Source organism: Trachypithecus francoisi, unplaced genomic scaffold (assembly GCF_009764315.1).
Source record: "Trachypithecus francoisi isolate TF-2019V2 unplaced genomic scaffold, Tfra_2.0 Lachesis_group1, whole genome shotgun sequence".
NCBI lineage: Eukaryota > Metazoa > Chordata > Mammalia > Primates > Cercopithecidae > Trachypithecus > Trachypithecus francoisi.
The window spans coordinates 41,530,275-41,556,486 of NW_022681454.1; the positions used below are offsets into that span (position 1 = coordinate 41,530,275).

The following is a 26,212-nucleotide window of genomic DNA, read 5'->3' on the forward strand; positions in this document are numbered from 1 at the left end:
TCTTTAGAGGAAGAGCAGATGCAGCTAAGTGCCAGACACGGATTCCTCTACAGTCCTCCTTACCAGACGCCGGTTCACCATGGCTGCTGAACAGATCCTCGGGTATCGGGGACCAGCCAGGCACATAACTTGCACGAACCTGTGTGACTCTGGTTGTATTAGGGCAGTGCAGAAGTAATTGTGGTTTTGCCATTTTTAAAGGTAAAAACCTCAATTACTTGTGCACCGACCAAACAGCTGCCCTGATTGGAGATAGGGTGAACAGGGAGGTTTCCAGTGTCACCCAGAACATTCCCAGGGGGACTAACAGGCTTTTTTGGAGAGCAGAGTTTCCTTCATTGGAACATACTAGCTACCAATCTAAGCTGGTTGCTTATGCATTGCCAAGTAAAACTGGGTGAAAGAAAACGCCAGCTCTTCCTTAGTTTAAATCATTATCTCATTCACTTTGAAATATATAAGCCTCAGAAACATTGAGACAAGAGCTTTTCTTCCCCCTCACCTGCTTTGGACCCATAATCTCTCCTACCAAGATAGCTAGCCTGCCTTTCTTTAGGTAAGGCTGTGCAGGATCACCAGTTGGAGGCAGGGCTTGGCATTTCTCGTTTCACATTGTGCTGTATTCCTTCCACATGAAACAGTGAGCTGTGCCCCCAAAGCAACTCCTTCTTCCCAAAGCTACTCATCTATGAGTGACTTGGATGAAATAAAAGTGCCAAACCTCCTCATGAATATAAATCCAGACAGCCTGGGCCTGCCTCTTGAGTATACTTCAATTAATTTACCTGAGTTCAGATGGCTTGAATTAGAGACCTTAATATTCTCTTCTGCAAAGTGGGCATCATAATTCCTATTTTGCAGGGTTGTCATGAAAGTTAGTGTATCTGGAATGTTCTAGCTACTAAGAGTTGTAGTTATTGAAAAATAAAGTAAAACAGACCCAAGTTTCACAAAAGACTGCTCTTAAGGTCCTTCAAAGAAAAAAAAAGCACATTATAAAAGTCATTTAAATATTTTGATACCTAGATGCCTGTGAATACAATCCTACATATCTACCTTATACATATTATTTATTATTTCAAGGCCAACAGGGCCAGCTCAGAACTTGTATCATTATGTTTTGCTCTCCATGAATCTGCCTTGAAGCTCTGAACTTAAAAGACTCAAGCAATTAGTGGAAAATCAGTCACTGTGACAGTTTTTCAAGTGGGTGGGGAGTGTCTTCAGATAGCCAATGGTATGAAAACTTTCTTCACCCTCTTTTTTTTATCTATTTTTTTAAGTCCACATATCTAAATTGAGATCCTTTGAAATGAGTCTTGCCACACTGGGCATTTAGCCTAAAAATAAACACCCAAGGGAATTTGCAGCCTGGCTGGGTTCACAAGATGCACAAGGGACCAGATTCTCCCTGCTCAAACTGGCATCGCAAATTGGCAGGGCCATTTGCATAAACATGAATATTTTATTCCAAAAAAATCTGCCTGAGCTGGGGGAGGTTGGAGCCCAGGACTGTTTGGTTTGTCCAAAAGTGGAAAGAATGTTGCTCTTTGGACTTCAGGGGTTCAAGCAGAAGATCTGCTCCTAAATTAGGGTATGAGAGCTCTGATTGCACTGCTGCATTCCAGCCTGGGTGACAGAACAAGACCCTGTCTCTTGAAAAAAAGAAAAAGAAGAGTTGGGAGGTGGAGAGACAGGAGGATGGAAGAGGGAAGAAAGGGTTGCTGATGGAAAGGTGCAGGGTAAGATAAGCTTCCTGGGAGTGCAGGACCATGGGAATGGAATAGTTTAAGACCATCCTATGAGTGGTCGTAAACTATCCCAGATGTTTCAGGTTAGCTCAACCCTGAAGAAAGAATTCCTTACATTTTGTAATCTGTTACACATTCTAGGTGTGGTGTCACACAGCTGCATTCATTTGTTTTCCCCCAAATCAGTTTCTTGGTGGCTCAATTTTTTGCCCTGTCAGTCAAAAACAAATTAAGTGTCTACGGGGTACTAATGTGCTAAAGAAAAAAGAACAGTAACAAAAAGCTTCCCATTTTTCCCCAAGTTCATGCAAAAAATCTGCACTGTCCCTTTCAGAGCCATTTAGGATCCTGCCTTTCTGTTGCTGATGGAAGCCCTGAAAATTAAATGAATTTTTAGTATTGCTAGTGTCTGGCTAAATTCAAGGTTTTAAAACCCACCCTAACTATGCTGCAACTCTGGACTGAAATAATGAACAGATGCCATTTGAACTAACAATATCGAGAAGACTTTTCACTAACAACACAGTTGTCTGTCTAGAGACGGGGATTTAATTTTTTTTTTTGTCAGATCACATGTGGAGTCCCATTTAATTTTCCCCTATCAGTCAAAAACAGTTAAGTGAAGAGAAAGAAGCTATTCGTGATATTGTCCTTCACAAAGAAAACTCTGTCCTGACCCACCAACATGGCAACGATTCAGAGGCAGAAGGTGAAGTTGTGTGTCGACTGCCTGATCTTGAGAAGGATGACTTTGCTGCAAGGAGAGCAAGGATGAACCAAACCAAGCCAATGGTGCCATTAAATCAACTCCTCTATGGCCCTTATCCAAAGAAAGGGGCAGAGAAATCAGATGGCAGCAAACAGCTCTCAAAGGGAATCTCAAAAAAAAGAAGTCTAGAATATAAAAGGTGTGCGTAGTGTGTGTGTATGTGTGTGTGTCTATGAAAGCGAGACAGGGAGAGAGAACATAATTAAGTGAAGTCAATTTGTATTGTACCCCCACCAGTTCCTCTTTCCAGCCCCTCAATTATATGTACTTTGTAATGGGGGTTTATTTTGAAGCGGAACTTTAGATATTCAATCTCTGCTAAATGCAGATGGCAGACAGTAGAGTGTCCATGTCCAAAATAGGGCTGAATTTGCCAAAGAAACATTGAATTCCAGTGTGTAGATGTGCTGAATCAGGACTCATCACCACATATGGGTGCTGGTGTCATCAGTTGGCATTATTAGCAAAAATAGACATGTACTATTGCCTATCAGAGAACAGCCACCTCTCACAGCTGCTCCAGTCCATTCAAAGGAAGCAGAAAAGTGCTAAAAGTGCTTCTCTCTTATTGGCTCCGTTTAGATGTTGGAAGGAAGAAAAATGAGCCTTGTTCTTTCTTCTCTCACACCAGCAGCATCACCTAGACAAATGATAATGAGTATTTCCAATCAAAAACACTTCTCAAACTTATAATATATGTTCTGTCATAGAAATTGTTTTCAGGCCAGTTTCCTTCTGCCAACATTTTCCCCGTCCTCTTAATACATGTTGGAGTGAATTGGGGAAAGGAAAATTATAGTAAGATGGAATTTGACCAGTGATTTTTGTCCTAATAGGGAGATATGATTTCATTTAGGGTGCCCACTTGCTGAATTTCATCCTGCAGAGTTAGTCATTCGTGTATTTTTCCTTATATCAAAATCAGCTAGAGATAGCATCTACATTATTGAATTGTCATCTTTTTGCCCATCACTTTAGAGGTTTTTAAGCCTGTTGAACTTAGTATATAATTATTTCCGCTGTGCTTTAGACAATTAAAATTGTTCTTTGGACAGAGTTGTTGAGCTCAGTGGAGTAGTTGATCTTTTTTATTTTTCTTAGGAAGTACCAGATACAAAAACCCATGAGAGATACCTGGATATAGAACAGGGATTAGATAAGAGAAAATCTGGCATCATTTCTTTACAGGACACATTATAGCTTCAGGAGGCCCTTGGTCTTTGCCATTGCAGTTGGCAGGCCTTGTAACAAACCATTTTTGGAGGGCCTTGTGGGAGGGATCAGTTGTGCAAGTGAAACAAAGACTTTTGGATAACTGACTAACATCAAGTCATATTGATGACAGTCAGCAATTTGAGTCAGGAAAAGGACTAACCTTTGTATCTCCCTTTTTTCCTTTCTCCTCCATGCAATTTTAATTCCTGATATATCCAGCTACATTTGTCTGTTGTCACCTGACTCTGTGTTTGTGGACACAGTTCTGGGTCTGAAGCAGCCCTTGACCTCTCTAGATAGCATCAAAGAACTTATTTAAAAAAAAAAAAAAAAAGGTCTCTAGTGCTTCTTTGCTATGCCCTTCCTTCATCTCCTTCCTCAAACTAAGAAAATTCTGTAGCCTTTCTATTTCTGTGGGCTCTGCAAACATGCCAAATCATCGAGGTAACAAAAGACTACCTCTTGATTTTCCAGCTTGAATGATATATTTTGTGGGAAAATTAATAGGCTCTATTTATGTATTTTTTGAGATTTTTCTATCCCAAGAAGGATATTTAGTTAGAAATAGACTTTTAATGGAATATTTATATATATAAATGCCACAGCTTTGGTTTAAATCGCAGTTTTGTCAACACTAGCCAAATAGTGTTCACTTCATAGGAGAACAATTGAAAATATCAATTTTAGCATCAATAAAGGTGAACGGTTATTAACACAAGAAACAAGTGGGTATTGACCCTGTCAATCCAGGTAAAGAAGAATACCCTCTGCTTTTCAAGTTTGCCTTAGCCAAACTTGACTAATGCCATGAAGCAGACGGTGAGTTTAAACGTTGAAACTTTATGTTCAGAATTGACTTAGATGTACTTTCTGGCAGCTGTGGGTTTAGATTTGAGATATTTAATATGTGAACAACGTTCCAGCTATCTCCAAACTAATCCTAGAATTTGGATCATGCAGAGCTCATTACGAACATTTTACTAGTGCAGTAAAAAACATTCCAAGAGGGCTAAGGGATTCAATCAGAAAACCTGAATTCATTACAGTAACTTGAATAGTGTGGGAATTGGGCATCATTACCATCCAACCAAAATCTCATTACCATTAGTAATCTTTCAGCAGGCATGGCTTCTCTTCCTAAACTGTAGTTGAGACTATCATCTGGAAGGGGGAAAAAAACCTCTGTCTCATTCAGAATTATAATAAGGGTGATATAGATGAAAGTCATCACAGCTCCCATTGATTCCATTTTTGAGAAAGGGAAAAGCGTTTCCATCATTTTGTTCTGTCCTCAGCCTGTGAGTTTCCATGCTTGACATTCTCTTTGTCTGCTCCCCTTCCTTGAACTTGATTTTTCCATTGGTGTGGGGGCCTGGATCAAATGGACAGAAACCAGGGCCACACAGAAGAGATGAAGTCGATAGTGACCTGTAACATGAGGGCTCAGGAAAGTGAACCTGTGGAAGGAGGACTCAGGAAGGTGCCAGATCGTCACAAGGATGACCTGGCCCAGCGGCGAATTCAGGGCAGCCTTGCCCCTCACCGTGAGCCCCCGAGCTTCATTACACTCTCCAACATAACAGAAGCCGACTTGGAGACATGGGAGAGACTCAAAGTGTCAGGAAAAGCGAGGTGTGTCATGTTTCCCGCCAGTTTCCCCCTAGCAGTCACGGTATTTCATTTTGAAGGCATGAAATGCTTATCTTTGTGTCTTTTTTTTTTTTTTTCCTGTCAGGGTCTTGCTCTGTTGCCCAGGCTGGAATACAGTGGCTTGATCACAGCTCACTGTACCCTCGATTCCTGGGCTCAAGCAGTCCTCTCCCTCAGCCTCTTGAGTAGCTGGGACTACAGGCCCATGCCACCATGCCTGGTTAATCTTTTGATTTTTTATGGAGACAAGGTCTCACTATGCTGCCCATGCTGATCTTGAACTCCTGGACTCAAGGGATCCTCCCACCTCAGCTTTCCAAAGACTTGGGATTACAGGCATGAGCGATGGCACCTGGCCAAAATTTTAATTAATTAATTTTTTTTTAATAGAGATGGGGTCTTGCTATGTTGCTCAGGCTGGTCTTGAACACTTAGGGCTCCTAGGGCTCAAGTGATCCTTCCATATCAGCCTCCCAAAGTGCTGGGATTACAGGCATGAGCCACCATGCAGACCCCTCGTATCTTTTCTTATTTTGATGGCTTGAAAAAGTGCCTCTCACATCACAGAGCTCCTGGAGCTCAGCATATTCAGCATGAGGTGAATTTATTAATACCAAAAGTTACAAACCACATGGAGAGAAAACATTCTCTTTTTAACCCAGCCACCTTTCCAAGAATGGTTATTTATTTTGATAGACTTGTTTACTGTAAATAATTTAAACTTGACTTTCAAATAATTTTAATTATTCCACAGTACCTAAGATTTTCTTATGCTCTTGTTTATGATGTTAGAGATGTTAGAATTGATGTTTTGAAAGCTATGGAAGCTTAAAGACAAGGTAATGATCATTTCTAGGCAAGACAATGATCATTTCTTCATTTGAGTGTTAATGAAAAAGCAGTTCTGCTCTAGCCTTAAAAATATTTTTCATATAGTCTTCCCTCAGTATCCGTGCTTGATTCTAGAATTCCCCTTGGATTCCAAAATTCTTAGAGGCTCAAGTCCCTTGTATGAAACGATATAGTATTTGCATATAACCTGTGCACATCCTCCCATATACTTTAAATTATCTGTAGATTACTGATAATAGCTACATTAACATAAGCATACCTTATACATGTATACCTAACACAGTGCTTTCACATCACTTTATTCATGTAGATTCAATGTAGTACTTAGTGCACGGCAAATTCAAGTTTTTTTTTTTTTTGTTTTGTTTTTGAGACGGAGTCTGGCTCTGTCACCCAGGCTGGAGTGCAGTGGCCGGATCTCAGCTCACTGCAAGCTCCGCCTCCCGGGTTTACGCCATTCTCCTGCCTCAGCCTCCCGAGTAGCTGGGACTACAGGCGCCCGCCACCTCGCCCGGCTAGTTTTTGTATTTTTAGTAGAGACGGGGTTTCACCATGTTAGCCAGGATGGTCTCGATCTCCTGACCTCGTGATCCGCCCGTCTCGGCCTCCCAAAGTGCTGGGATTACAGGCTTGAGCCACCGCGCCCGGCCTCAAGTTTTGCTTTTTGAAAATTTGTGGAATTTTTTTGTCCCAAATAATTTCCATTGACGTTGGTTGAATCCTGTCAGTGGGATGCTGAACTCACTAATAGGGAGGGCCAACTACTTCTAGTTGCTTTTTTTTTTTCCAAACGTCTTATTGCTTTGTACTTAGACATTTTTAGAACTTATTTCTGGTTTTGACTAGGGATGGAGATGTTCAGCACATCTGTGCTTCTGAGCCTTCCCCAGAAATTAAAGCAGAAACTGCCATTCATGATGACTTTGCCAACCGCAAAGCAAGGGCCTCTAAGAAAGCTTCCAGCCCCAGGCAAAAGTTTGTGCACTTTGGGCCAGTGACGGAGATAGATCAGCAGAAATGGAAGCGGCTTAGCATTGGCAAGGCTGGGCCTAGAGAGGATGAAGAAGAAGTCATCTGTCATGGCAGCAAGATTCAAACGGGCTCTGTGTCTCCTGTCTCAGCGGCCACTTCCAGCTTAAAGGGGCACCAAATGCTTAATCCACAAAATGACTGCAGGTATTTTTTGCCATACATGTGCAAGGATAGCTGCATGGGAGTCGCTGCCACTTTTAAAGAGTTTGCTGAAGTATGTTATACAAACCCCTAGAGATGACCTAGTTTTAACAGACTGTGTATAGCAGAGAAGTAAGGTTAGTGGGTCCGCCTGGGGGGACATGTGTGTGAAGTTAAATGGCAGGCATCCATTTTGATTCTGTTGTCACCAGAATCACTGCCTGGGAATGCCAATAATCTTGGCAAATGACCCTTTTTCCCTCAGCTGCATCCAGTACTATTTTATTAGTTGAAAATACTGAATGAGCTAAATGGAATGTTTTAATGATATCACTAGGGTTTCCTGGGCTTATGTATAACCTTTCTCTTTCCTATCCCTTAGAGAGAGGAAGAAAAAATTATTAGTATCATGAGTTCACGTTTTGGACATCTAAGTAGACGTATTAAAAAAGTAAAGGTCTCCTTCCTCTCCCACTTTTTAAAATTATATAATAAATCAGGAGTCTTAAAACTCTCCTCTTTGGGGGTTTCTATAAGTCAAGACTTTCCTTGGATGAATCGCCATCCAAATGTGTGAGGGAAGAACACCTTATAGGCCTGTCCCAGTTCTTATCCTCCCTGGAGGCCACCCAGGTTTGAGTTCCCAAGCCCTCTTTTGGGGATTTGGTTCTGTGGGCTGGTAGGAAGCACATATAGGACATGTGTAAAACTGGATTGCCCTGGGAACCTCCATTCCCTCTGTGCGGCAGGAGCAAAGGGAGGCTCTCCGTAGCAGGAGGAAGTGTTCATAGCATTCTTCTGTATATCTTGCCCTTGAAATCCAAAGGAAATGATGGGTGGCCTATGACCTATAGAAGGGTTTTTTTGGTTCCAGACCTAGGGTGACACCATAGAAGAGAGAAGGCTATAAACACCCAAAATAAAGAGTTGAGGTTTCAGAGGATGGTGGGGATCTGAGGTGGGGAGAAGGGGGTAGGAAATTAATAAGAAATACATCCTCGAGGCCTTGAATCCTGAGAGGCCCGTCATTCAGTCTTGTGGTGACAAAGTCACGCCAGCCTTGTTTGACCTTCATAGGCCCTAGCCAGAGTTCACATTCCATTATCTCAATCTGATTATCTCATCCTTACTAACCAGCCTTACGAATGAGAGCAGCCACATTCTTCTCTTACTAATCTTTCAGTCCCAAGGACTTTCATTGTCTTCTTTTGTAACCCTTGTTCCTCTCCTCTCTTGCCACCAATGCTACTTGATCGTCTGCAGAACAGTGAATTCTGGCCAAGGTGACTATTACAGAAGAGCCTCGTGGCTGGCTCCTGTGCCGGAGTCTCAGGAAGAGTGGGGCTGCGGTCTGGGCGAGTGCTCGAGGGGGATAGAGGAAGGTGAGGAGCAGTTTTTCCTGCCTTCCCAGGAGGTGAAGGAGGACAGGTGGGGTCAGGGCCTCTGGTGTGAATTCTTTCCTAGGAGTGAAACTGTCCTCTCTGGCTTTAGTTACATCCAAACAGCTGCCACAGGATGGCAAAGAAGAAGCGGAAAGCGCTCCAAGAGATTCTGAGAGACTGTCAAAGGCAGAAAGATCAGAGGAGAGCAGCCAGCCACTGTGAGCATCTTGCCTGTGCTCCGCTCCGTGGTGTGTTGCCCCTGCTGTGTGTGGCTGTCGTGTTCCCAAAAAAACAGCTTAAAGTCACAGTCTGCACTTGGCGACTGATAGAGCGTGGAGTAAAGTCAATAAAAGAGTGTGCTCATCCCAAGATCAGAGTTCTGCTTCTGGTGCCCGCTCTGGGTAGAGATTTTAGCCTTTGCATGTGGCTGAGTACTGGCCAAATTTCATTCTCAGGACTCATGAAAACCAGAAAGGGACCCCCATTCCTGTGTGAGTATCAGCTGCATGACAGAGGGTCACAGTATTCAAAAGGGAGATTTCCTGCTCAGCTGCTCTGTGTGCTGCTGCCTCCAGGGACGCTGGCTTCTTCTGTCTTGAATTAACGCCAGTGAGTGATGCTACTGAAAATATCTTTAGCAGTAAGTGGCCTTTGACTGGCTGGACTGAATGTTGCCCTAGGGCGTGTCCTCTGGCCTCTGAGTGTGAGGCCTCAGGGACAGAAGAGAAGTTGGAGAAGATGATAGCTCCTGCCTGGAGTGGCAGTGGACTGAAAGGTCAGCGAAAGTTGGATGATTCACGAAAAGACGACATGGTGGCCAGGAGAACTGGGATGTCCCTTAGACACACTGGATCCAACCCAAACCAGTTCCTTCCAGTTCCATTTGCAAAGCAACAGGATGTGGAAGAATCTTCCAAGGGTCTACCCATGAAAGATCAGAGGTCAGAAGGTTATTCTGTGCCCTTGTGACTGTTTCTTCAGTCTGAGCTTTCAGTGTGTTCTTAATGCATTATGGCACTTCAGTGCCACTTACCTGCTGTTGCTAGCAGAAACAGAATGATTAAAATTGGCCTTATCTGCCAAGAATTTTTTCCTCTTTTCTGCATGTAAGCAGGTGTAATTCAGTGGTGAATTTACCTGTTAAACATTTTTTTCTGACTCTGGTGGACTGAATAAATGGGAAATTATTTTATTTCTTTCTAGCTCACATAGTTGGGTAAAAGGGTTGAACTTCTTTCTGATTTGCTTGATTTCACTCTGATTCCAGGTCCAAAGACGATTAATACATTTATAAAAGTTGTAATTATATTAATTTTTCCACATTAGCAAATACTTACTGCCTTCTGGAGGTAGGATTTCTATTCCATGCTCTGACTTGACTTAGAGTCAACCATGACTTGATGACGAGTAAGGAAATAATTATCCTGGGGTTCCTGTTCCAGTTTAGGGTCCTGTATGTTAAAGCCTCTCTTGCCATTTAATAAAAGTGATACATTTTTGTTAAATGTGTGGTCAGCCTACCAATGTAGGGCAAAGACGTGAGGAGAGCTTTGCATAATTTATAAGCTCACCATAAAACAGGAAGCAATGGAGTTCTGCTTCTCCAAGGACCCTGATGGCAGTGGGAGAGAAGGCAAAGTGGGAGGCAAGGAGAACAGTAGGTAATCTCTCCAGATTTTTAAAAAAAATCAATACCCTAGCCATCTTGATCATCTGAATTTAATCTGTATTTTACACTCTTCTGAATAAAACAGTAATGGAGCCTAGCACTGTTTTCAGGGAGCAGAAGTAATATTTGTGTTTTACAACCACAGATTTCTTTATAGCGTTTCCTCTATGTCTGCTCCCTCAAGCTCACCTTGTCCTGGGAATTCACAGGTGGGTTGAAGGAATCTATGTTAGCTCCATTTCACAAATAAGAAGACTGATGTAGAGAAAAGCTACATGAGTGGATCGCACATGATTCCCGAGCTTGTTAGGGCTGGGGAGACAGTGGAACAGAGTGGTGAAGCTGGTCCTCCACAGTTACTCATTTTCCAGATGCCGTGGACTTGACCCTGGGTCCGCAGACTTCTGTAAAGTAAGGTAGAATGGAAGGAAAGAAGGAGGTGAGGGCTACTGGATATATTTACGTGCTCTCCTGTTCACTTATTCCTTATACCACCTTCGAGAGGAAGAATTTCCATCTGCGTTTTGCAATTAGGAAACCGAGGTCCACATGTCCACAGCTGGTACCTACAAAGCCAAGATCCAAACTCAGCTCTGTTGGAGTGGAAACACACCATCCCTCTCCAGCATGATGCCTACACAAGTAAATAGAGGGAACTGTGGAAGCCTGAGGAATTCTGTCACTTTTTTGTTTTTGTTTTTTGAGATGGAGTCTTGCTTTGTTGCCTAGATGGGAGTGCAGGGCCTGATCTCATCTCACTGAAACCTCTGCCCATTCAAGTGATTCTCATGCCTCAGCCTCCTGAATAGCTGGGATTATAGGTGCCCACCACCATACCCAGCTAATTTTTGCATTTTTAGTAGAGATGAGGTTTTGCTGTGTTGGCCAGGCTGCTCTGGAACCCCTGACCTCAAATGATCCACCCGCATTGGCCTCCCAAAGTCCCGGGATTACAGGCTTGAGCCACTGCACCTGGCCTGTCACTTTCTTTGTGATTTGTGAAAGCATCCTCTTTATTTTCACATGGGAATGGGTGGTTACTCTGAATACAAAGAGGAATGGTCAGGTGAACTATGTGACATATTGTGTGATTGAGCCAGCAAACACCACAGGGATGCACGTTTCCTTTCAACAAGTGTTTATTGAGTAATAATCACTATGTGTAAAGCACTGTGCTGGATGCTGGGGGGTGATCTTAGATGAGCAGTAAAAACACTTTAAATTAAGCTAATGCTAGTTAATGATATAGAAATAGATAACTATCAAATTATTGATTCTGAAATGCTTTATTAGTAGTAGAAGTTACATAAATGCAGGCAATGGGTGCATAGGCTATTCCCTTTATCTTTCTACCTACCCCTACCCTCAAAAGTAAACTTTATTTTATTTATTTATTTATTTACTTTTTTGAGACAAAATCTCACTCCATCACCCAAGCTAGTGTGATCACAGTTCACTGCAGCGTGTACCTTCCAGGCTCAAGCAATCCTCCCACCTCAGCCTCCCAGGTAGCTGGGACCATAGGTGTACACCACTAGACCTGGCTAATTTTTGTTTGTTTGTTTGTTTTTCTTTTGTAGAGACAGTCTCACCTTATTGCCCAGGCTGGTCTTGAACTCCTGGGCTCAAGTGATCCTCCCACTTCAGCTTCCCAAGTGTTGGGATTATAGGCATGAGCTGCCATGCCTGGCCTCAAAATTAAACTTTATTGACTTTCTTTTTTTGTAGGATGCTTATGTCAACTGTGACATGTGTGGCCAATTTTGTACCTCATAACCTATTGACTCACATACTTTGCATTAAAAAGAACACTTTATTACTTTTTTTTTGCTAACTTGCCTTTACTTTTTGATCTCCTGTAGGATGATTGGGAAAGTCACTTGACACCTCAGCTCTGATTATCTTCCCCTTGCCAGCAAAGGCAATTCTGCTTAAGTTGGTGCCTTTTTAAAGCTAATATATTAGTCTCACAGGAAATTCTTTAAACACGCAGTACATAGTAAAGAGATAAATGAAGGTTATCTTCGGAAACTGGGCTATTCTTTTCAATTTCTTGAGCACCTGATAAGTATTTAATAAATACTTATTGACTAGTCTGACCACTGTTCAGGGAACCCAAACAGAAAAATGTCTGCTCCTGTGGGGCTTACATTTTGGTATAGATCTACATTTATTGGTAGAGATGTCCATGAAATACTGTTAATTACTTTGTGTAGCAATAATTTAAATTCAGATATATCCTACATGCAACAACATAGTTGAAAAACTCACAAAATGTGCTAAAGAAGCCAAACTCAAGAGTACATACTATTTGAGTCTGTTTACATAGTACAAAACACTCAACACTAAACTATGCGTTTGTTCAGTTTGTGAAAATTCATTGAAGTATATGTGTGGTATGTGCACTTTCTGTATGTATCTTATACTTCAATAAAATGTTAATTAAAATATTCAAATTGAAACACAAAAACACATAGCAACTATTAATAGATTCTTGATTAACCATCCATTGGGAAGAAATTCTCTGCTCTCTTCCACAGATAACTTAGAAAACACTGTGTTCGAATAAATTTATTCCAATAGGCCTATTTATTAACTGGGAAACACCTAGTCTTCAGAATTAATGTTGCCCTTTCTTCCCTTCCTCTTCCCCTTCCCTTTCCATCAGAGTCTCACTCTGTCGTCACCTGGGCTGGAGTGCAATGGCATGATCTCTGCAACCTCTGCCTCCCCAGCTCAAGTAATTCTCCTGCCTCATCCTCCAGGATGGGACCACATCCTGGAGGGACCAATAACACAAAAAATTAGCTGGGACCACAGGCGTGCTCCACCACGCCCAGCTAATTTTTTGTGTTATTGGTAGAGACAAGGCTTCACCATGTGCCCAGGCTGGTCTTGAACTCCTGAGCTCAAGCGATCTGCCTGCCTTGGCCTCCCAAGTGCTAGGATTACAAGCATGAGCCACTACACCCAGTCTTTTGATGTGAAAGAATCTGCTTTAATGTAGTAGTGTTTTGGAAAATTGAGAATATTAGGTTCAACTGAAGCACCTTCTGATACCCTGGAGAAGGAGAAGATGAGTCTTATTCCCAGAAGAAAAACCTTCACAAACCCTTTCCTTGTCTTGTTTTTGGCCTTTTCAACAGAGATTTGGGGTTTTGCACTGGTATGGTTGCCTTCACTGTGAATTAAATAATTATCATTGAATATACATTATTCTAGAATGATAAAAGCATAAGAGAAGGGGGTATGTGTGTGTGCACTCATGCATTCTGGGGTGTTTTCTTTAAGATTGCAGGAAGAGATGTTTAGAAATTACCCCTTTCCTGTAAACTATTGTGAAACTGATCATGGGACCAGGTAATTTTTGCTGCTGACTCCAAAATGTAATTTATTGGAAACTGGAAGCAGGATGTATTTTCTTTACTATTCTTTGTCCACCATCAGAATTGCAGAAAGGAGGAGCTTTTCAGGGTATAGGTAAGAACTGACCCTTGAAATTTACCTTTGCTGAAGAGACAGGCATTTGTGGGAGCTGTGTTGTTTTTTTTTGTTTTGTTTTGTTTCTTTAAATGTGCTTGAAATATGTCTTGTAATGTTCTAATATTTTTCTAATTTAGTCTTTTTGCTTTAGACTCATTTAGACTTCAAATGACTATTGCAGAGGGTACAACTTTATGGATCTAAATTATCAGGAGAATATAAAAGATTAGAAAAAAACTTTAGTTTTTCAAGTTATGGAATATCATCCAAGTCTGGTTTTGATTAAAACTACCAGTTTTCTAGGAATTGTGGTTTCTGTCAAATGCATGTGGAAGGCACTGATTGGGGTTCTGGTTAACTTTCAGAAAACTGCAGAAACACTCTTTGATGTTATTTGTGCAAATGCATTAACGTATCAGGGACAGGGTCAGTAAGGGTGCACTTGTACAGTGGTTGTCCATTACAGCCCATTACTGCTGAACATAAAGGCACAAAAAGTTGAACTGTTTGTGAATGACTGTAATACATGTTTGTTTTCTAAGCTGCCTTCTCTTAACATTGTGGATTGCACCTAAGCCTTCCTGTGTTTATATTGAACAGATTCTTTCTCTTTGGGTAGTGTGGGGATTATTTTCATTTCTCTTCTGGGTTTTGAGATAAATTTTGCATTTTTTAGAAACATCAAGATTTGTCTTTGATTTTCAGCAGTCAATGAATATTGCTAATTGTATAATGCCACTTCTCTTTCACTATCTCAGCAAAAAAGGTTTGGCGCACATGTATTTCACCAGCAGTTTTTATTTCCAGCTTGCTTACAGCATTCACTTTCAACTCCACCAGTCCTCTAATTTTGTATTTGATCTTATAGATACGGTCCGAGAACTCCTGTGTCTGATGACGCAGAGTAAGTTGCCTTGTATTTGTAGGATTACATTAATTACTAGCCTAAACTGCATGCTTCCAGTACTTACCACTAATTGAAATGCAACTGATGCAAGTGAACTGAATAGTTAGCTGACTTGTGCAGCAAAGCACTTGAAGTTGGAATGCAGAGCATACGTTCTGTGCAGGAAAGATGAATGAAAAAGCAACTTAAGCATGATTCTAATATGAAGCTGCTGCTTGAAACTTAACATTTGCTTTTCCTAGACTAGGCATGTTAAAGTTGTTGTTCTTGTTATAGTTTGAACATTGGTACCCCTTCTGAACCATAGAATTATTTAAAGGGTATTCTGAGTTTTGCACTTAATTCTTGATATGTTGGGGCTTAGAGTTAACAACGAAGTAGTCATTCCAATAGTCTCGTTTTTTAACTAAGAAAATAAATCCCAAACCACTAATTATAGATTCAGAAGCCCAAGTTCCTCCCAGGTTGGAATCATATAAACTGTGGGATGCTTGAAACCAAAACATCGGAGTTTTGCTCAAGTTCCATGGCTTAGCAAGGGGCCAAGGATCTAAGACATGACTGGCCCTTCCCCTCCCTGCTGCTTGGTTTTCACTCAACCAAGCAGAGGTTCATTCCTTATCCCATACTTCACATTCAAAGTTGAGAAGAATCCAAACCCTCCCATTTGTGACCACGTTAACTCTGCTTCAGAAATGGATTTTCCATATGCAGATCATTCTGCAACTGATATATAAGGCAAACTTTATTTATTTATTTATTATTTATTGCAAAGTACTAGCCTTCTCAGATTCACGTAATTTGTATATGAAGAAACGTTGATTAATATCTAAATCCAGCATCAGTAGTCTGCTGATCCTGACATTGAGAAGCATTTTGTGGCCTCATGGGAGCCTGGGCCATCCAGAATGCAATCACCAGCCCTCCTTTGCCTGTCCTTTCCTGAGCCTCAGTTTCAAGTCACACAATGAGGAATTTGAATAGAATTTGCATGTAGAACCCGCAAACATCATTTCCACCAATGACAATGAGATTAGGCAAAACATTAAGTGTCTTCAGATTGTGCTATTTCCATGTTTGTGTTCAAGATGTCTACTTAGTTTGGACTCCAAGCCCTAAGTGGTCAAACTCCAGGGCCAAGTTTCCCATATGTGATCTGACATAAAGAACACTTATGCCTCAAAACCAAATTCAGCCTGAGCTTGACTGTCTGCACAGAGTTAAGTAGTCTGTAAAATTGAGCCCTGGTTATTACTTTTCAAACCTGCAATGGCAATATTTAACATTCACTGAAAGGAGGATTTTATAAGATTGATAGGCAAAACACTACTTTGGTTTGGTGAGCAAAAACATTTTGATAGAATGGATTTCTTCTTCATCAATACAAGACTACTATACAATTTGCTTAAAGTAGACCCCTGGGAAACCCTAAAAGGTGAAAGAAAGGAAGGGAAATTAAAGAGTTTCTGAATTTTGCCTGCACCTGAACACAAAACTTCACCCACAGGAAAAGTTAATGATTTCTTAAAAGGGGTGGGGACAGGGACTCCCTTCTTGCCTTCTCTAAGTTTACAAAATGCAGCCCCAGGGACCAAGAAGAGTAAAAGGAGCTTCTTTTCCAGAGCTCTTATCTAGGAATATCCAAAGTGCTGGGTTTCCTGCTTAGAGCAGATACAATTTACATGAAACCATGTGGGGAACAAAATGAAAAGTTGATATCAGGAATTTATTCTTAAAATAGAAACTTATACTATTTTTAGTTTATTCCCTTAATATCTCCTTTTTCCAAAATCTTTAAAGGCATTTTTTTTGGCACAGGCTATGTTTATTAATAATTGACACATTCTTAAAATAGAGCCCAATCAGAAAAAATGATGAGCCCTTTAAGGAGAATATAGGTCAGGGGCAGACCTACCGCACAGGCAAACGGAGAAATTTCCACCTCCTGGCCAACCAAGAATGTTTCCATAGATTTAATTTCACCTTCTTGCCCTTTTCCTCACTTGCACACTCTTTCCCTCCCAATACCCGGCCCACCAAAGGAGTCGGTACTTTGTGAGAGCCATAGGCCATTTTATTCTGAATTCCTTTACTGTAGACTTGGCCCAGAAACAATTTCCAGGCGCTTGGGGTAATTCCATCCTGGCCCTCAAAAATGCCAGCCCACCACCAAGGGAGACTCCTGGACTCTGCAGCCAGGAGCCCTCATGCCAACAGCCCAAGGGCATAGACATAAGGTACTGCAGAGCACAGTATTAGTCCAAGTCACATTAATATTCTGGAAGCTGGCCGTCTCCAGGATCCCATACCCGTCAACTCCCATCCCCAGACACACACCTCTTCATTTGGGAGGCCAAGTCTAACCTGAAATAGGGAACATGTTCTGAATGACAACCCATTTTCTTTTTAGTATTATCAATTCTCAACTTCTTAATTTTTTCTGAAAATGGCATAAATATGTCACTCAGGTTTGTTCCTTGTTTTTTGGCCAGTTTGCTGATATTTCTTTGAAACGAAAAAAAACTTGAGAAAAAAATAATACAGGGTGAGCCTGCCTTATAGAAAATGCTTGGAGCGAGAAGTGTTTCAGATTTTGAACTTTTTTGGATTTTGGAATAATTTGCATATACATAGTGAAATATATTGAGGATGGAACCCAAGTCTAAATATGAAATTCATTTATGTTCCATATATACCTTATACAGATAGCCTGGAGGTGATTTTATACAATAGTTTAAGTAATTTTGTGCGTGAAACAAAGTTTTGACTGCATCCCATCACACAAGGTCAGGGGTAGAATTTTCCACTTGTGGGGTCATGTCAGCACTCAAAAAGTGTTGGAGTTTGGAGCATTTCAGATTTCAGATTTTTGGATTAGAGATGTTCAACCTGTACTTCCTGGTACATGAAAGGGCAAACAAGAGTTTCTCCTTTTATTTAACTAACTGGCTTCAGGCCACATTTGGGCTGAGCTAATTAGAGCTTCACAGTGGGAGTGGAGATGGGAATGCAGGACAGACAAAGGTAATTCTTAAGGCCTGCTCTCATTTTCTCCAGGCCCACTGGGTGAGATAATCAAATCCCAGATCCTGGAGAAGGCTGCCATTTTCTTCTTGGGGTCCCAGAAGAAAACCGGGATCTGTGGCCACCCATTGTGGCCTAAACCGAAATTCTGACCTGCAGATATTACAGATGGCAGAGCTGAATGAAGGAACCTCTTTCCTCTCCCATAATCTACAAACTACTTAGGGGGATGATAGGAGGGTCCCAGTTCAGAGAGGTTTAAGTCCTCTAAGATCTTAGCAAAGATTTTTAATTACCTTAAAAGATGAACTGACTAGATTGAATATTTTAAAAGTAAGATTTTTTTTTTTTAACTGTGAGAGGAAGAATGGGATGAATTTTTGTGTCTTTCTGGAAGGCCTACTTCAGTGAATTTTGATCCATGAAGTTTAAAAGCATGGGTTAGACTTTTCTACCTAATCCTGCAAATTTCTTAATCTTTCTTAGGTAACATTAATCAATAGTCTAAAATAGATGAAAAATCACAGTCCTTCTCCTCTATCAAGGACTACAGTTTCTTTTTCTTTTTTTCTTTTCTTTTCTTATTTATTTATTTATTTATTGAGATGGAGTCTCACTCTGTCACCCAGGCTGGAATGCAGTGGTGCAATCTCAGCTCACTGCAACTTCTGCCTCCCAGGTTCAAGCCATCCTCCTGCCTCAGCCTCCCTAGTAGGTGGGACTATAGGCATGTGCCAGCACGCCTGGCTAATTATGATTATGATTATGATTATTATTGTTGTATTTTTAGTAGAGAAGGGATTTCACCATGTTGACCAGGCTGGTCTTGAACTCCTGACCTCAAGTGATCTGCCCACCTCGGCCTCCCAACGTGCTGGGATTACAGGCGTGAGCCACCACGCCTGGCTCAGTTTATTTTTTCTAGAAGGCACAGCTGCTGAAATCAACATTCTCCACTGAATACATGGAGGCAGCATTATGCAGTGGCTTGTCATATCCATGCTAATAGGAACCTCAGCTAAGAGTCCTTCTATGCAGCCAGATTATTAGAATACTCTTGGGGAAGACAGGTTGCAAGTACAGTTTTCAGTTTAGTTCTCTTAGGTCAGACTTGAATTGTCCAAAATCTGGAGAGCAGAGAGAGGCACTCACACATTTGTACAGATTACTTTTGAGTGGATTGAGAAGGTGGGCAGCCATTGCTTTGGGGGGTCATCTTCCAGACAGCTGCCTGCTAGGGAGCCCTTTGCATTCAGCGATGCTGCTGCTGTTCATTGTCTGGCCATGGGAGTAACAATTTTGGACATCACTGATGATGTCTGGAATTCTTTGGTGTCTAAGTGCATGGTAGTTTTTTTTTCTTTGTGTTAGGCTGGTTTCAGAAATGGACTATCACCATTTTTTGTTGCTGGCACTTAACAGTGAGCTTTAAGAGCCCTCTATGTCTTGAATTTTGGGCTCCATAACCCACTTGTCCCAAAGTGAGTCATTTCTTTGAAAGAAAAATAAAAGGAGGAGGATTTTGCTTTGGTTTCTATTTCTGTTTTCATCTTGCTGCTTCAGCTTTCGCTGTAACAAAGGTTTATGTAAGCATCACAAAAAAAGGCCCTAGGTCTTGCGCAATGTTTAATAAGCTCCTATAGAATATATAAATTATATGTGCAGCCTAAGAGTTTTTTAAAGATTGTTTTCCCTTTCATTTTTCTTTTAAAAGAGTATATTCAGAGGTATCCTGACAAAAATTAAATGACTGTGCATATTAGAATACAAAATATATACCTAATTTATGTATTTTACTCCTTACTCTTGTTATAAAATGCCTTATTTTCTTGATTCCAAGATGCCATCAACTGCACTATCAATTACAGCAGTTTTACAAGAAATAAAAAGACATGATTACAACGAACATATACATCAGCAATCCGTAGTTGTCAGATGCACCTAAAATTCAATAAAATAAAATAAGTAAAAGTGGGTGTCTTAAACTTAAGGCCAAATGATTTTTTTTGGAAATGGAGAAATTGCCTCCATTCACGTAGGAAGCCTTTAAGCCAGCTTTCTACACAAAGAAGCATTTACCGTAATAAAGTTTTACTTCATGGAACACCGCCCTCTTTCCCCACAAGTTCTCCCCAGGTTATACCTTTTAATTATCTTAATTTTATTTTTAAAATGCATTTCCAAATGAGAGGAGCCCGGGGCTTCAAATACCATTTTTCTAGTTCTTCTTTAAACCTATTTTGGCACCTACATATAAAATTATATTGACCCGATTCAGTGGCATCACTGAAGACAAAGATGGTCACATTTTTGGCGTTTGCGGCAAAAGGAGGCGGTGGGGTGCCAGCACGCCCACCGCCCGCCCAGGGCCAGAACACACCGCCCATCACGCGCTGTGCGCAGCCAGGGAAGGGGGCAGTTTTCCAAGCCCGGTAGCGCCCCCACGCGGCAGGACGCCCAGGCGCGCGGAGACGCGACGGGCGCTGATCGCGGTCCCTCTTGTGTTCGCTCTCTCCGCACTCAGGAGCACGAGCATGTTTGACATGCGGTGTGAGGAGGAGGCCACGGTGCAGCCGCACAGCAGGGCCCGCCAGGAGCAGCTGCAGCTGATAAATAACCAGCTGAGGGAAGAGGACGACAAATGGCAAGATGTGAGTTCCGGCCAAGGCGCGCGGGCAGCGGGGAGGCTTCTGGTAGCAGAAAATCCAGCCGGGTGGGTAGACATGGACCTGAAAGCCATGCGAGGGAAGGGAGCCCCTAGAGGGTTTCAAAAGGTAACACGGTAAACGTGGGACTCAACCGAAGGTGAGTAGCAGCGTGAAGGCGTGGAGTGATAGCCCAGACATGTAATCAGCAAACACCCTGGCCAGAAGCTTGGCCACAAAGGTGGGGAGGGGAGGCAGGAAACTGGAACGGGATGCAGAATTGAGGCTGCACTATCTTCTGAGGTTATATATTTGAAACTGATCATGATTATGATGATAGTAACGATAACAATGACCAACATCAAACGTGTACCAGTACCAGGCATTGTTCTAAGTGCTTGCATGCATTCATTTAATCCTCTTAGTAACTCAATGAACTAGCAACTCTTATTGTCCTCGATTCCACAGACGAATCCCAGCACAGCTGTCACTTGCTGAACGTCACACAGCTAGCGAGTGGGGGAGCCAGGATTAGAACCAGGGAAGGAAGGCTAAAGAGGCTGATGAGGGCTTTGAGATTGTGTGCTGAGAGCCAAAATGGGGAGAGAGGAGGGAGGGTGGATTATTTCGTTTAATTCTCACAAAGCACTCTGGAGGTAGCTATTGCAAACTTGACTACACCTTTAGTTTAAAAAGTTAACTTCTCCAAAGTTGATAAAATATAGTAACAATTATGTCTAAAATATTTTGAGCACTTACTGTGTGCCTGGCACCTTACATCTATTTTCACATTTAACCCTACAAGCTTGTAAGAATAGGTACTATATCATCCTCATTTTAGAGAGGAGGAAATGGAGGCACAGGGGGACTAAGAAACAAGCCTGAGATTCCACAGCATGGAAAAGATAGAGCTGGGATTATTTCCCACTGCTGCAACCGCATTCATCTGACTCCAGAATCCTCACTCCTCATCATTATGCTATAACTACCTGTAGGATTGTGGCGAGGTTGTTGTAAGGATCAGATGAATTAATACATATAGAATCACCAGATCTAAAGACTCCAAAACTATTTTTTCCTGCATTGACTACCTTCTGGGTGGAAAATGAATCCCTACTATTCTTTTGTCAGCAAATCTATTCACAATGCAGAAGTTATAAATAGGAAGGAATGAAGTTTCTTAGTTACCTTATGAGGCAATTCTCTGAAATTTGGCAACTGACATGAAATGTGATTGCGTATATCACACTGCCATATTTAAATAAATGTGCTGCCCTGCTATGGATACTGTAGATAATATCTGGATGTTTCTGCCTTTGAGGCATTCCAGTTCCAGACTTACATTGGATTGTGTGAGAATGCACACAGTGTTATAGTGCCTGGGCCCATAGTCAGTTCTCTAAAGAGTAGAAATGGAGATGACTAAACTCTGAAGAATACAAATGGAATTATGCGCAAGTCTGAAGAAGAATATTACATTTCTCTTTCCCTTCTAGGACCTGGCTCGTTGGAAGAGTCGTAGAAGAAGTGTTTCTCAGGACTTAATCAAGAAAGAGGAAGAAAGGAAAAAAATGGAGAAGTTACTGGCTGGAGAAGATGGAAAAAGTGAACGAAGGAAGAGCATCAAAACCTACAGAGAAATTGTTCAAGAAAAGTGAGTTATTTCTGTTGTCATTTTTAATGTACAATATTTTCTAGGTTTTTTTTTTTTCTAAAAATTGTTGGCTGTCATAAAGGTTCTAATAGTAAATTTTTATATTCCCTGTACTATCTCTTCAATGCTACCCTGGTTTCTACCAAGGTCTTCTTTGCAATTTTCATTAGTTGACTTTGTTATTGCCTCTCCCTTCTGTGTCCTTTAGAGAGCGGAGAGAGAGAGAGTTGCATGAAGCATATAAGAACGCTCGGTCCCAGGAGGAGGCAGAAGGGATCCTTCAACAGTACATTGAGAGGTTCACCATCAGTGAGGCTGTTCTTGAACGCTTGGAGATGCCAAAAATTCTGGAAAGAAGCCATTCAACAGAGCCAAATTTATCCTCCTTCCTGAATGACCCCAACCCCATGAAATACCTGCGGCAACAGTCACTGCCTCCACCCAAATTTACTGCCACTGTTGAAACCACCATTACTCGTGCCAGTGTTCTGGATACCAGCATGTCAGCAGGCAGTGGGTCTCCAAGCAAAACTGTCACTCCCAAAGCAGTGCCTATGCTGACACCCAAGCCTTACTCCCAACCCAAAAATTCTCAAGAAATTCTGAAGACCTTTAAGGTAGGACAAGTTCCTTAAGAATAGAACCAAAGCTGAACTCCAGGGAGTCAATGGAGAGAAACATCGTGACTCAAGAAAATGTCATTCTTTTTACCATACAGAAGCAAAATGTGTTGACATTTACAGCTGTGAAAGTCATAGGTCTCTGGAGATTTGGTTTGTAAATGCTTAAGGGACAGCTGTTTCCCTCAATTGCTGTTGTTAATACAGATGGACTCCTATAAGATTGATAGTGGAGTCGTCTCCATGAGCAAGGTCTATTTTCTAGTTTGATATAATGGCATGATTTCTCTGTACTAGTAGTAAAAACCCTAATTTAGTAATACCCTAGTATTTCTAGGTATCAGGAGTTATGGCAGACTCCTCAAAACAACATTTTATTTGCTTTTGGTTCAAATAGAAGTATATGCAGCTACCTCTCTTTTAGGAAGAAATTAGCATTCAGCATCCATTTGACATTGCAGCATCCAAAAAGATGCTGCAATTGATACAAATACAAGGAACACATGGGAACATGGGACATACTTCGTCCTCAGATGAGACAGGTTTTTTAAACAAGTGGAAAGAAACTGGGTTGTTTTGCTAATGAGTGTGTAAAATAGTGTTCCAGACTGAAGAACTTGTGGAAACCAAGCATCTTTTCACTTCCTCAAATTCAAGTACTTTCCCTTATGTCGGGAGGTAGCACTCATCCTTTGTCTTAAGTTCTTTTGACTTATAAAGAAAAATCAGTTCCCCTTGTCCTTGTGCTCAATGAGTTTGTAACAAACAGAGGTAGAATGCGTCACTCCGAGATGTGACGATTACGTAGAAAAGTTTTTGTAACTGATTGAGCAATGCGATGCCATGTAGCTTCCTTGCTGTATTTCAAAGGGAACAAAACTACACTTTCTGACTTTTGCTAAAATAACTCTGAATGTATCTCAAAAACCTCTCTTAGGCTTTGATAAAACAAAAGAAAAATGTCCAGACTATCTCATCTGGATCACTTTGAGCTGTTTGTCCCCTTATAAGGGCAAGGGCCATCTCTCTGTCATTCATGGCTTCATCCTGAGAGCCTGGCACAGTTGCCCAGGACAGAGTAAGCTCTCAGCAAGTGCTCCTTAAATAAGTAAGTGAATTTTTCCTGAGAAGATGAGCTGCTAATCATATGGACTCACACACACACAGATACACACATGCCCATGGGTGCTCAATGGTCCACCTCAGTGTTTCAGAAGCTTTCCTTCACCTAGGGCCTATGATAATGAATGGCTATGGTATTTCCTGAAGGAAGATTCTATGTTGAGGTGGCCTAGAATAGGATAGGGAATACATTTATTTAACTGGATTTCCAAGACATCTGATCATACAGTCTAGGTGCCCACTTTCCCAAACCTTTCTGTAAATAGTGCAAAGTGATTGTTTAAACAGAAGAATTAGCATAGATGATTTTATGGCAGAACTTCAGCCCTGAGAAAACTCTGTTCTTCACCACTGTGGCAAAGTGGAGCAAGGTGGTATGGCGGCCTCAGAAAGCACTTCCATGGAGGGGGTTATTAGAGAATTTGAGCAGAGGCCCTCTTAGAGCTGGAGATTACTCTGCACCACTCACTGGTGGGGGTCCCCTGCCTCATCATAGGCCTCACTGGCTAGTATTTCTATTGATGGCCTACAGTTCCATTACTGAGTGCATGGACAGCAACTTTGGTCAAAGGTAACATGCAAATCAGACTGTTGTTACAAGCTAATAATGCCAGGACAGAAGCTAAGGGGTAGGCGTGTGTGTGTGTGTGTGTGTGTGTGTGTCTTCTTGGAGGGCAGGGCAGGGAATACAGGCTCCGTTGTTTTTCCAGTACAACAGAATTAAGGATAAAGGAAGATCAGAGAAATAGTTTAAGGCATTGTTTTTTCAAACTGAGAGTTACCACCTGTTGCTAGGTTATAAAATCAATTTAGTGGTTTGAGGCCAACATAAAAAAAATGAACTGAAATAGAACACAATAAAAAAACATAGTGTATCACACAATGAAGGCAAAATTGCTTGGGGAAACTTCTGTTTCAATTATATTTATGTGTGTGTGCTGAGTTGTGATTTAAATTTCTTTTTATGGGTAACAAATAATAGAGTAAGAAGACCAGTGGCTTAAGGTAAATAAACTATAACTAATATCCAGCCTTCCATTATTTCTTTTAAAAGATTTTAAAAGGCCTAATGAGGCTGGGCAAGGTGGCTCACAAAGTAATGCCAGCACTTTGGGAGGCCGAGACAGGCAGATCACTTGAGACCAGGAGTTTGAGACCAGTCTGGCCAACATGATGAAACCTTGTCTCTACTAAAAATACAAAAATTAACCAGGCATGTTGGCACATGCCTGTCATCCCATCTACTTGGGAGGTTGAGGCATGAGAATTGCTTGAACCAGGAAGGCGGAGGCTGCAGTGAGCTGAGATTGCACCACTCCACTCCAGCCTGGGTGACAGAGTGAGACTCCGTCTCATAAATAAATAAATAAATAAGAGGCCTAATGATAATAGTGGCTAATAGTTAAGACTTAAAATGTGTCAGGTACTATTCTAAATTCTGTACCTATGGTAATCCATAAAATCTCCATAACAGCACTATGAGGAAGATACTGTTACTTTAAATTTTGCGTCTGAGCACAGAGAATAGGAAACCTGTTGAAGATTCCATGCTTGTTAAATGGTAGAGCCAGGTTTCAATCAAGTCACCTAACTGCAGAACTCCCTCTCAAAACCACTCTACTTTCTGCCTCAAATTTCAAGACCGAGATTTCCAGATGCCTTTCAGTAAGCCAGGCTAACCACCCTCTCTGGTTTCCCTTTCTTGCTCTAACTGCCTCTCCTAGATGTGAGTGCAAAACAAAATATTTTAATGTGCATGGTCTTTTTCTCTTTGAAAAATGGAGGTTATAAAAGTAACTAGAAATAGAGATTCATTGTAACAGAGCATAGTCTCAGGTCCCTTACCCTCTGCCTTAGCCTCAAAAAAAGTATCTGTTGCCCCTGCTACCACCTTGGGATAAGCTGTAAAAATATTCCTCATCTGTGGTAAGTTCCGCCTTATTTGTATGCTAGCCAGAAAAACAGTCAAAATTGTGGAATAGCAATCAGAACTGAACTGAAACAGTATTGGAACCCCAATATGTGGCATGTGTTTGTACTTAAGATTCTTTGGTTTTCTGTACTCTAAAATAAAAGCAGGCCATAAATGAGGTGAACATGAAATGGAATCTAAAGTGAAGTGGCCCAAGCAGGCCAACTACCTTTTAAGGAGGCCCTTAAAGATAGCGTTTATAGAAGCCCTAACTTGTAGATCCCATCAGAACATTTAAGAGACCTCTTTCTTGATTGGACTGTGATTTTTAAATGATCATCTTTTGAGGTAATTCTGAACGTGTCGTTTTGTTACAGTCTTTAA

The 26,212-nt window shown here is 41.4% G+C and overlaps 1 protein-coding gene across 22 annotated transcripts in view; it reads left to right on the plus strand.

Annotated features, from left to right (window-relative positions):
* The window catches only part of LIMCH1 (LIM and calponin homology domains 1), a 342,237-nt gene that overhangs the window by 265,741 nt on the left and 50,284 nt on the right, over positions 1-26,212 (plus strand). For 12 of the 22 annotated variants that reach the window (XM_033214074.1, XM_033214076.1, XM_033214081.1 and 9 more), the window contains 10 exons: positions 2,357-2,659; positions 5,125-5,367; positions 7,084-7,413; positions 8,674-8,792; positions 8,902-9,010; positions 9,473-9,733; positions 14,813-14,848; positions 20,400-20,526; positions 22,017-22,174; positions 22,383-22,791. In XM_033214074.1, coding sequence (XP_033069965.1) covers positions 2,357-2,659; positions 5,125-5,367; positions 7,084-7,413; positions 8,674-8,792; positions 8,902-9,010; positions 9,473-9,733; positions 14,813-14,848; positions 20,400-20,526; positions 22,017-22,174; positions 22,383-22,791 — 2,095 coding nt within the window. The remainder of the gene's footprint in view (positions 1-2,356; positions 2,660-5,124; positions 5,368-7,083; positions 7,414-8,673; positions 8,793-8,901; positions 9,011-9,472; positions 9,734-14,812; positions 14,849-20,399; positions 20,527-22,016; positions 22,175-22,382; positions 22,792-26,212) is intronic. The other 10 variants (XM_033214088.1, XM_033214090.1, XM_033214089.1 and 7 more) reach the window with 3 other exon arrangements.